Raw genomic sequence first — 12,114 nt, 5'->3', positions numbered from 1 at the left:
TGGAAAAGTGTGTCACGTAACCGTTGTACACAGATATTCAGAGTGGCATTTTTCATAATAGCCAAAAAGTAGAAACAATTCAAATGCCCATAAGTTGATGAATGGATAAACAAAATGTGGCTTAATCTTACAAGGGAATATCATTCAGTTGTAAATAGAAATGAAGTACTTATTCATGCTGCAACATAGATGAGCCTTGAAAACATTATGCTAAGTGAAAGAATCATAGACAAAAGGTCACAGAACGTATGATTCCATTTATATGGAATGTCCAGAGCCGGCAAATCCGCAAGACAGAAAACAGACTACTGGTTGGTAAAGGCTGGAGGAGAGGAGGGAAAGAGATGCGATTGCTAATGGCCGTGGAATTTATTTGTGGCATGATGAGATGTCTGGAATGGAACAGTACGCTTTTAAAAGGTGAATTTATCTCAAATTTAAAAAAAAAAAAACAACTCCAGGTGGATTATAGCTCTGAAAATGAAAGATAAGACAACAAAACTTCTGGAAGATAAAAGAATATTTTTATGACTATGGGTTAGGCAGAGATCCCTTAACAAAAGATTAAAAGTACTAATCGTAAAATAAGAGACTGTTTGGAGTACTTCAAATTAAGGACTTGTTTTTCTCAAAAGACAAGCCAGAGTAGCAGATGATATTTGCAATATATGTAACTGACAGAGTACTCATATTCTAAATATATCCTTTTAAAAATCTCTAACATATCACTTGTGTGGAATCTTAAAAAAAAAAAACAACTCAATTTCAGAGAAACAGAGAATCAAATGGTAGTTGCCAGGGGCTGGGGGAAGCAGGAAATGGAGAGATGGAGGTCAGAGGGCACACACTTTCAATTCTAAGGTGAGTAAGTTCCAAGGACCTAATGTACAGCATGGTAACTGTAATTAATAATACCGTGTGATGTACTTGAAATTTGCTGAGAGTAGATCTTAAGCATTCTTACCACATACACAAAAGGAGAGTTTATTATCTTGATCTTGGTAATCATTGCACAAAGTGTATGTATATCAAATAATCACCTTGTACACTTTAAATATATGCAGTTAAAGTGTATTTGTCAATTATTCCTCAATAAAGTTGAAAAACGTACTTTAGAAAAACCTCAACAAATCAATTAGAAAAAAGATGATCAGCCATTAGAAAAGATGGCAAAAGACTTGAACCGGTACTTCAAAAAGAGGCTCGCCAGTAAGCATATTAATTGTCTAGGGAAGTGTAAATTAAAATCACAGTATCAGAATAGCTAAAATTAAAAAAGACCAAGAATACCAAGTGTTGGTGAGAATGTAAAGCAACTGGAACTTTCAGGCATTGCTGGTAGGACTGGAAATTAGTACAACCAAACTGGAAAACTATCAGTCTCTCCTAAAGCTAAGCATATGCCTACCCCTTCATCCGGCAATTCTGCATAGATGCTACCCCCAGTGGCCACCAAAGACATGTACAAGAATGTTCATAGCAGATTAATGAGCAGCAGACCAGTCCTGAGGCACATAGGGCAGAAGAGTGGTAGCCTTTGTTGGGAAGGAAGAGAGAGCATTGACTGGAAGAGAACCCGAGGAAGCCTTCTGGGATGCAAATAATGTCCCAAGTCATCTTTTTAATTTATTTTTTTAATTGAAGTATCGAGGAATTGAAGTACTGCTGCTGATGTCCAGCAAAGTGATTCTGTTATATACATGTACATATACATATATGAAGATTATATCGTCTTTTCCATATTCTTTTCCATTATAGATTATAATAAGATACTCATTATAGTTCCCTGTGTTATATGGTAGGACCATGTTGTTTATTTATTTTATCCATAATAATGTGTATCTGCTAATCCCAAACTCCTAATTTATCCATCCCCTCCCTGCCACCACCTTTCGCCTTTGGTAACCATAAGTTTGTTTTCTATGTCTGTGAATCTGTTTCTGTATTATAAATAAGTTCATTTGTATTGTATTTAGATTTCACTATATATAAGTGATATCGTATGATGTTTGTCTTGTCTGACTTAACTTCACTTAGTATGATAATGTCTAGGTCCGTCCATGTTGTTGCAAATGACAATATTTCATTCTTTTTATGGCTGAGTACTATTCCATCGTGTGAACACAGCATCTTCTTTATCCTTTCATCTGTTTTGTTTTGGAGTATAATTAGCTTACAATGTTGTGTTAGTTTCTGCTGTGCAATGAAGTAAATCAGCCATATGCATACATATCTATCCCTCTTGGACCTCCCTCCCACCTCAGCCCCATCCCACCCCTGTAGGTCATCATAGAGCACTGAGTTCATTCATTTGTTGATGGAGAAATGTCTCATGTCTTTAATTAGGCAGTGGGGTGTATGTGCTGTGCTGTGCTTAGTCGCTCAGTCATGTCCAACTCTTTGTGATCCCATGGACTATAGCCCACCAGGCTCCTCTGTATGTGGGAATTCTTTAGGCAAGAATACTGGAGTGGGTTGCCATGCCCTCCTCCAGGGGATCTTTCCTGGAGAATTGACCCAGGGATCAAACGCAGGTCTCCCACATTGCAGCTGCTGCTGCTGCAGCTAAGTCGCTTCAGTCGTGTCCAACTCTGTGCGACCCCATAGACGGCAGCCCACTAGGCTCCCCCATCCCTGGGATTCTCCAGGCAAGAACACTGGAGTGGGTTGCCATTTCCTTCTCCATCCCACATTGCAGATGGATCCTTTACTGTCTGAGCCACCATGGAAGCCCCATAGGGTGTATACATATGTAATAATTTATCAAGCTGTGTACTTGGTCTTTGTGTACTTTACTGTATGAAAGTTATACCTTAAAAAAAAAGGAACGAGGAAAGAAACAAGGCATGTCCTCACCTTGGCCCACCTATTCCTTATATCCTGAACTGTTTCTTCCACATCACCTCAGAACTTAGTGTTATATATATGGCCTTTGCCTTCTAGGAGTGTGCCTTTATTTTGTCTGCTCAAGGTTTCTATCACTGTGATAGTCATGTTGTCCCCCAAGAGGTGTCAGAGCTTTCCATTAATGGGCGATGACCCTTCCCAGGCATAGCATGCTGGCCAGCTTTGCACCCCAGCAGCCCACCAAGAACAGCCATATCACCCCCAAAATTTTTCTCTAAGGCTCAGCCAAATTTAGCTAACAGCCACCCCTTGCCCAGTGCCTCATGCATAAGGAGATGAACTTTTAGCTATTTTCAAAGATGAAAGCCAACAGATTTTCGTGATAAATGAGCCGTTTCACCTTCATTTCCCACAGACAACTGCTAAGTCTGTCAGACTAGCTCCCACCTTTTCTGACTGCATTACTTCCGGTAAAACCTGAGACCAAGGTTTCCATCTGTTCATCTGTCTGGTGAGGAGAGAATTTTACTGTGACTGGCCAGAAATTGAGAATGTCCTATCTTTCAAAATATGGGAGATACTAGAGGGTTATGTCTGGTTCATTCAAAACTCTTCCTGTCACTTAAGACTGTACAATTATTTATGCATATAATATTCTCTGGGAAGTAGAACGTACAGAAAAAACAGGAAGTATCCCTATACGTTTTTAAATAATCATTGATTTTTTTTTTCCTGCTAGCAAATAATGCTAAGACATGGCTTTGATTTTGACAAGATGCTGAAATTTTACTACATGGAAGATAAAGTTGAATCTTTTCTAGGCCTCAGATATTTAATAGCATACTATGAAAAAAGAAGAGAAGGAAAAACACAGTTCCAGTTAATAAAAGTATAGAAAATAATGTCAAGAATATCAGCTTCCCACTTAGCTTAGGCAGATCTTAACATGGTCCCATATTTGCTGTAAATCTTTCTTATATAAATTATAATTATGGCTGAAGTCCCCTGTGGACCTACCCTGCCATGCCTCTCCCTCCATGCCCAGAGGTAATCACTATTTTGATTTTATCATTCCCATATGTGCTTTGATAAGTTACATGTGTATGTATCCAAAAACGATATATAATTTTATTTTGCAAATGTTTAAACTTTATCCAAATGGTACTATACATATCATTTCCCCAGTTGCTTCTTTTGCCCAACAGATGAGTTCTGAGATTTATCTGTGAGATACAGGCTGTTTGAGTCGCTTATTTTAACTTCAGTGTCGTGTTCCATCGCGTGAACATGGCACTCTTTGTCTATCCATTCTACACCGTCAATGGGCATTTAGGCCATTTCCAATCTTTTGCTTTTACGAACAGTGGATTCAAGGAACCTTTTTTGACATGGGCAAGAATTCGTTAAAGGATATGAGTACTGTGTCACAGATTATGTACAGATTGCACTAGGAAATAGTACTGAAATTCCCCCAAAGGGCTTCAACCAGTTTATAATACCTCATGCTAAGTGTGAGTTTCATTGCACTATACGTGTGCCAACACTTGGTATTTCAACTTTTTATTTTGCCTTTCTGATGAGTACAAAATGATACACAGTTGTGGCTTTGATTTGTGTTTACTGGATCACTAGTGAAATTAAGTTTCAGGAGCCTGGCGGGCTACAATCCATGGGGTTGTAAAGAGTTGAACACAACTGAGCACGCACACACAGCATTTCACAGTCCTATGAGCACTGGCGTCTCCACTTGTGTCAGGTGCCCGTTCAAATCTTTGCCCCATCGTTGGTATTGTTTTTACTGGGGTTGCTGTTCTTTTGCTTACTGATTTTCAGGAATCAGATCTTTTCAGATTCTTACTTGTTATCTGTATGGTGAGGTAGCTGTTAAGATCTTGGGCCCATTTTTTATTTGGATTGTTTTCTTATTGCTGAGTTTTTCTTTAAAAATCTTTGTATGTTTTAGATAACAGTCCTTTATAAGATGTATCTTTTGCAAATACTTTCTCCTAATCTGCGGCTTACCTTCTCACCCCCTTGACATTGTCTTTTGGAGAGCAAACATTTTTCATTCTAAACGAAGACCAGTTTATCAATTATTTCTCTAATGGATCATGTCTTTGTTTTTTTTTTTAATTTATTTATGTTTTAATTGAAGGATAATTGCTTTACAGAATTTTGTTGTTTTCTGTCAAACCTCAGCATGAATCAGCTGTAGGGATACATATATCCCCTCCCTTTTGAACCTCCCTCCCATCTCCCTCCCCATCCTACCCGTCAAGGTTGATACAGAGCCTCTGTGTGAGTTTCCTGAGACATACAGCAAATTCCCATTGGCTATCTATTTTACAGATGGTAGTTTAAGTTTCTGGAGAAGGCAATGGCACCCCACTCCAGTACTCTTGCCTGGAAAATCCCGTGGACGGAGGAGCCTGATAGGCTGCAGTCCATGGGGTCACTAGGAGTCGGACACGACTGTGTAACTTTCAAGTAGACAACCTGAGCGGCTTCACTTTCACTTTTCACTTTCATGCATTGGAGAAGGAAATGGCAACCCACTCCAGTGTTCTTGCCTGGAGAATCCCAGGGACGGGGGAGCCTGGTGGGCTGCCGTCTCTGGGGTCGCACAGAGTCGGACACGACTAAAGTGACTTAGCAGCAGCAGCAGCAGTGTAAGTTTCTAATGGATCATGTCTTTGGTCTTATATCTAAAAAGTTATCACCATACCCAGGGTCATCTAGGGTTTCTCTTATGTTACCTTCTAGAAGTTTTATAGTTTTGTGTTTTACCTTTAGGCCTATGATCCATTTGGGGTTAGTTTTTGTGAAGGGTGGAAGGTCTATGTCTAGATTCCTTTTTCCTTTTTTTTTTTTTTTGCATATGGATGCTCAGTTGTTCAAGCACCGTTTGTTGAAAAGACTACCTTTACTCCATTGAATTGCCTTTGCTGCTTTGTGAGTGATCGGTGACTCTATTTGTGTGGACTGTATCTGTGACTGTATCTCTGGGCTTTCTCTTCAGCACAATCTATCTATTTGCCCTTTCACCTGTACCACACTGTCTCAATTACTTTATTATAAATCTTGGAGTCAGTATCTTGGGACTTCCTGGTGGTCTAGGCAGATTTTTAACTACTGGACCACCAAGAAGTCCCAAGATACTGATGTTTAAATTTGGCTTAATCTCCTACATCCTCACTAGCATCCAGAGAAACCCAAAATAGAGCAGTATGGAGTTACCATTTTTTGCCTGTTCAATAAGCAAAAATGTTTAAGACATTTGTAAGGTTCTTCATACATATCCTGAACTGCTTTCTAAATGGAGTGCAGGGGATGTGGGTTTGATCCCTGGTCTGGGGAGATTCCACATGCCATGCACCACAGCTGCTGAGCCCAAGCTCTAGAGCTTTCAAGCTAGAACGAGAAGCCGCTGCAATGAGAACCCCACACACCACAACGAAGAGTAGCCCCCCGCTCGATGCAACCAGAGAAAGTTCACACACAGAAGTGAAGACCCAGTACAGCCAAACATTAAAATAAATTTTAAAAAAATTTTAATATCAAGAAAATGTTATTTATCAGCGTGAGTACACTGGGTGTTGTGCCCACGTGAGGTGGCTGGGACTGTTCTGTTCTCTTCCCTCAGCTACTGCTGGACACACACTCCCTGAAGATGGTCCTGCTTGATCTGCCTTCCATCGGCTCTCAGGTGGTGAGGAAAGCCCCGGCCAGTTACACCAAGATCGTGGTGAAGGGCATGACCCGCGCAGAGATGATCCTCAAGGTGGGACTTGTGTCTTCTTTAGGGTTTCAGTTAAAAGGGCCTAGTTACCTGATCACTTATTTGAAACAGTACTGAGTACTAGTCTCAAAAAGCACAGGTTAGAACCTATTCCCATCAGTCCCAAAAGAATGTCTGCATTCTTTGGCTGGAACAGACATTGGCCTCATCAGTTATTGTTGAAAGTCAGTGCAGTGTTGCGGGGGGCGGGGTGGGAGTCAGTAATTCTGTCTGACAAATGCATTCTTTCTTGTAATGGGATTCTCTTGTAATAAGATTTGGCCAAGATTGGAGGCTGAGTGGCATTGTCACTCAGTCAGCCTCCAGTCAGGGTCTCTCTGCTCTGCTCCTCTCTGCTTCCCAGCTTTCAGTTCCTCCCATTCTTGGCTTTCTAAGCTCTGCCACCTTATAGGAACTTCAAACAAATGTCGCATACCTGATTCTAATCAGCAAATGGTTTTCTAAAGCCCCATTTAACAAAGTATATGTGGGGTGATGATGCTAAGAATGTCTGAAGCCTTGAACTCCTGCATCTGATTTCCACCTGGACTTGTCGAGTGGCTAGGGAGCCTACTGGGGAGGGGAGAGAAGGCTGGAGAACAAATGGAGCTTGTCAGTCTGCAAGCAGAATGGCTCAAATGATGGAGGAGTGGGAAGTCACGGCGAGCCCTGACGTGGCTGGACCGGGCAAGGGGCCTCCACAGACCTTGGGCTTTGGCCTGATGAAACTGAAAGCAGCCTAATGCATTTCTTCCCTGGCTGGTTTACTCTCCATGGGGGAGAGCAGGGTTTGGAGAGAATCTCTGAGTGAGTTCTCCTTGCCACTCTGAGTCATATTCTCAGAAATCCAAAACCAAACCAGCCTACTTGAGGAAGAAAACTGGACCCCCACAATGAAAACCAAATGACTGTGAACATGAGGGGTTTGATGCCAGGGCTCTCCTGCTGGTGGTACATGAAGTTGTTGTTTAGTCACTGAGTCATGTCTGACTCTTTTGGGACCCCGTGGACTGTAGCCCACCAGGCTCCTCTGTCCGTGGGATTCTCCAGGCAAGAATCCTGGAGTGAGTTGCCATTTCCTGTTCCAGGAGATCTTCCCAACCCAGGGATCACCTGCATCGACAGGTGGATTCTTTACCAGTGAGCCACCAGGGAAGCCCTGGTATGTGAAGTGGATGTAGTTATATGAAGTTCCCGATTTTAAGTCTTGGAAACACTGAGGCTATTGTGGAGTTTTTGTTCTTAAGAAAACCCACTTAACTCGATGCTTTTTGAGGCCATCCCTTCCCTGTGGCTCAGCTGGTAAAGAATCCGCCTGCAATATGGGAGACCTGGGTTTGATCCCTGGGTTGAGAAGATCCCCTGGAGAAGGAAAAGGCTGCCCACTTCAGTATCCTAGCCTGGAGAATTCCATAGACTGTGTAGTCCATGGGTCGCAAAGAATTGGACACAACTGAGTGACACTTCACTTGGGAACAACGATACGTCAGGACAGAAGGAGCAGGTACCAGAAACCCAGGAAATGTCCCAGACAGGGGGCCCTCCAACACAGTGTTTCCTGTGGTCTTGATATTTTTAAAAAAGACCCCTGGGACTCCTCCCCGGGCTCTGTGAATTAGAATCTTCAGAGGAGGGACATAGAAATCTGTACTTAAAAAGCAATTCAGGTGACATTTTTTATTTAGCAAATTTAGGAAGCATTGTGTTGTTACTCAGTCGCTAAGTCGTGTCTGACTCTTTGCGACCCCATGGACTGCAGCACACCAGGTTTCCCTGTCCTTCACTATCTCCCGGAGTTTGCTCAAACTCATGTCCGTTAAGTCAGTGATGCCATCCAACCCTCCTCTGTTGCCCCCTTCTCCTCCTGTCTTCAGTCTTTCCCAGCATCAGGGTTTTTCCAGAGTTTTCCAGGGTTTCCCAGCATCAGGGTTTTCCAATGAGTTGGCTCTTCACATCATGTGGCCAAAGTATTGGAGCCTCAGCATCAGTCCTTACAATGAATATTCAGGGTTGATTTCCTTTAGGATTGACGGGTTTGATTGAAAGCATTGCTGTAACTGAATGCTGAGATGAAACAGGCTATCAGGACATTTCTCTAGAAGATGCTCCGCTGCCTCCGATCATAAGCGTTTCCAGCAGGCCTGACTCTCCTCTCTCCCTCACAGGTTGTGATGGCCCCTCACGAGCCGTTGGTGGTATTTGTGGACAATTACATCAAGCTCCTGACAGACTGCAACACAGAAACCTTCCAGAAGATTCTGGACATGAAGGTGCGCTCAGCATCGTGTTCTGTCCCTGGGTGCATCCTTCTCACACTCCATGATTCACTTGGGGGCAGAATATAGGCCCCTGGGGGCCTCCTCAAAGTGTCCCTGTTGGGCCCAGGCTGCAAGAAACCATTTGAGGAGGGGGACCCAGGGCCTGCGACCACGTCCCCCATCACCTCCTGATGGCGGGTAGCCAGGCTTGGCGGGGCTGCGAGGAGAGGAGGCTGCCCTCCCGCATCCTGCTGCCTGGCCACTTGCCTTCTCAGCCCTTTCTCTCCTCTCCTTTTGCCTTTTCTTCCTCCCCTGCTTCTCTCCTGGGCTACTACCCAGGGCTAATATCTCCCCTGGAGAAAGCGCTAATCCTCAGCCTAGTGAATACCAGATAGTGAACTTGCCCTTGGGTCCTTGGGGGCCAGACCTGCCATCATCCTCCTTTGTCTCCACCTCAGGGGCTGAAGCGGAGTGAGCAGAGCAGCATGCTGGAGCTCTTCCGCCAGAGGCTCCCCGCCCCGCCCTCAGGACCCGAAGGCTCCAGCTCCCTGTCCCTCCTGGCTCCAACTCCTGAACAGGAGTCCTCACGCATCCGCAAACTGGAGAAACTGATTAAAAAGAGACTGTAGGAGCACCCAGGGGTCACTTTCCCCTCTGGCCGGTGAGCCACCCGCAACCAGATCCCTGGACGCCCCTCACATCTCCTGTGCTCCCCAGATCCTCAGATCATCAGTCTTGAAACTTCCTGGGACGTTTGGGTCATTCCTGGGTCGCTCCCATGCCTTGTCTTAATTCCTGCCTAATGGGAGAAGCCAAGTAAGGACTGGAGGCAATCTCTGATTCCTGTAGCAGAGGCCACAGTGGGTGAAGAAGGTTCCTGGGCTTCACTGGCTGTTCCCCAGCTGCTCCCGACTGCTCCAGTCATCACTGACTCTGCAGCCTCGCCCGCACAGTCCCGCCCTCTGTGACTGTGGCCCTGTTCCCTTCCCTGCTCTGTCCTAGCACTGTGGGCCAGAGAGCTGGGCTCTCACAGCTTCCCCCACCTGCAGCTGTTGGAGGTGCCCTCTGCAGCCAGACCCCTAAGAGATGTCCTCTAGGCTGGGCTCTAGGGCTCCAGTGATGAAATGGCAGATGATAGGTATGGCAGGAGAGGTGTGGCCTTTAGCTGAGCCCTGTGAAGAAAGGATGGCTATGTAAGAAAAGCGCAAGGGGACTTGTGGTCCAGTGGTTAAGACTCTGAGCTTCCAGTGCAGGGAGTGTAGGTTCAATCCCTGGTCAGGGAACTGAGATCCCATGTGCCATGTGGCCAAATAAGTGGCCAAATAAGAAAATAAAATAGAAGGAAGTAAACCTTGCAGCCAAAAAAAAAAAAATGCAGGAAGAGTAGGGAGTAGTGCAGTGGGTCACCCAGGCAGCTCAGTCAATAGATTTCCCTCTGCCCAGACAGCCATGGTGTTGCTCTGGGAAAGTTATCCAGCCCATGCTAATTGAGGTTAATGTTCTCTTCTCACTCCTGAAAGAAGGGGTGACGGGCCCATCTCCAGGCAGCCGCTTTAGCCGTCTGTCATCGGCCCGGGAAGCTGGAAACGCCAGTGGACTCCCACACCTGGTTCTTGTCACTCTCGGTGTTTACAGATCCACACTTCTTTTTGTGGTTCATTCACAAGGAGTCACTTTCTGGACATCTCCATAATGGCATTGAGATGTCAAGGCACTGTTTCCCCTCCACCACCACCAGCCCCAGGTGGTCACAGCCAGAGAAGTTGCTTTCTTGATTTATTACACCGTCAGTAATCTCCAAGGAGCCAACAGATGTCAGTAGGAGTTACGTTAGGTGTCTTGGTGATGGGCGCTGAATGCCGTGTGTAGTCCTGTACAGACAGAGCCTATTTCTCAGCTGGGGGTCTGCATCAGCATCACCTGAGGCCCTTTTTATTTTCACAAGTACAAATGCCTGGAGGTTGTGAATAGTCAGTCTGGAAGTCTGGAGTAGTGCCCAGCATACAGTTGAAAAGTTCCATTATGATTATAATATTTACTCCTTGTGAAGAACCGTTATAATAAGAACTTGCTTTATTGAAGATTTCCTATTGCACATTTTCACAAATGGGTATTTTTTTCTGACTGTAAGCAAGTGTAATTACTGTACAGTTGAGCTGGTACCCAAACAGTAAAGATGTTTTTTTGCTCATAGCCAGCATCTTGAATTTTGAGTTTGTGTCGATGGAGGGACCATGGCAGAAATCATGCTGTCCCCGTCCTGACTAGGATTCTCCTTTGTTTTGATGACTAAACCCTAAACGGAAGATTTATTTATTATTGTCGCTTTGAAATAATATATATAAAGGAGCCCTCATTGATCAAAACAGTAGCTAACAACTCTGCTATTCAGCTAAATTAGATATTGTACTGGTTCCTTCCCTCTACTTTCTCTAGATTTCAAAAAAAAAAAAAAGAAAACTTTGAAGTTACCTTATGTGGTTAAAATAAATATTGGTAATTTATAATTGATAAAGAGTTCTCTGCTGTCTTTACTGTGGCCAGACTTCTAGATTGGTGGTTAGAGGTGCTCAGGCTGGAGAAAGTTCTGTTTGGATCATAATAGGGAAATAGGAACCACCACGGACAGGGTGTCTTGACCTCCAAACTCAGTTCTGGGAATTGAAGCAACTGTCACCACACCTCCCTCTCTTGAAGAACAAAGACCCAGTACCCAGGGCTTTGCCCACCCCACCAGAAAAGTGTGCTGACTTTCTCACGCCTCAGGTGGCTCCTCGGTACAGACAGAACAAGACCAAAAGTCGACTTCTGAGGACCAGTGTGACAGTGACAGGCAGGCAGGGTGAGTGAGCAGGAGAAATGGGGGATGTGATAGCAGCCCACCCTGAATTGCTCTTGGACGAGGAACCCTAGTCCCCTGTTTATGGAACGCCAGGGAAAATGCCAGAAGTTCACAGCTGGAAATGAAATTCCTCTTGCTAGCAAGAAAAATCTCCAAAATAACCAGCTTGCTTGAGGCTGAAAGCAAGTGTTTCACACTTCTCGTCCCCTCCAAGTCAGATCGCTAAAAATAAAACGATTAGGACTGCACTGGGCCATTTAAACAACAGTCCTGGGAACATGGACACACCAGATGCTGGCATGCAGAAAGAGTACTGGGATGCTTTATACAGTAAAGATAATTTTCCAGTCTCAAATTCTAATATGTATCAAAATAGATAAGCTGCCCCC

General features: G+C 44.2%; 1 protein-coding gene across 1 annotated transcript in view; it reads left to right on the top strand.

Annotated features, from left to right (window-relative positions):
• The window catches only part of VPS53 (VPS53 subunit of GARP complex), a 122,167-nt gene extending 111,911 nt beyond the window's left edge, over positions 1–10,256 (top strand). The window contains exons 20-22 of the mRNA XM_005888227.3: positions 6,491–6,628; positions 8,791–8,895; positions 9,342–10,256. Coding sequence (XP_005888289.1) covers positions 6,491–6,628; positions 8,791–8,895; positions 9,342–9,512 — 414 coding nt within the window. The 3' untranslated portion in view covers positions 9,513–10,256. The remainder of the gene's footprint in view (positions 1–6,490; positions 6,629–8,790; positions 8,896–9,341) is intronic.
• The last annotated feature ends 1,858 nt before the right edge of the window (positions 10,257–12,114 follow it).

Source organism: Bos mutus, chromosome 19 (genome assembly GCF_027580195.1).
Source record: "Bos mutus isolate GX-2022 chromosome 19, NWIPB_WYAK_1.1, whole genome shotgun sequence".
Lineage (NCBI taxonomy): Eukaryota > Metazoa > Chordata > Mammalia > Artiodactyla > Bovidae > Bos > Bos mutus.
The sequence above is the reverse complement of the archived record's forward strand: the minus strand, read 5'-3'. Positions and strand labels throughout refer to the sequence as shown.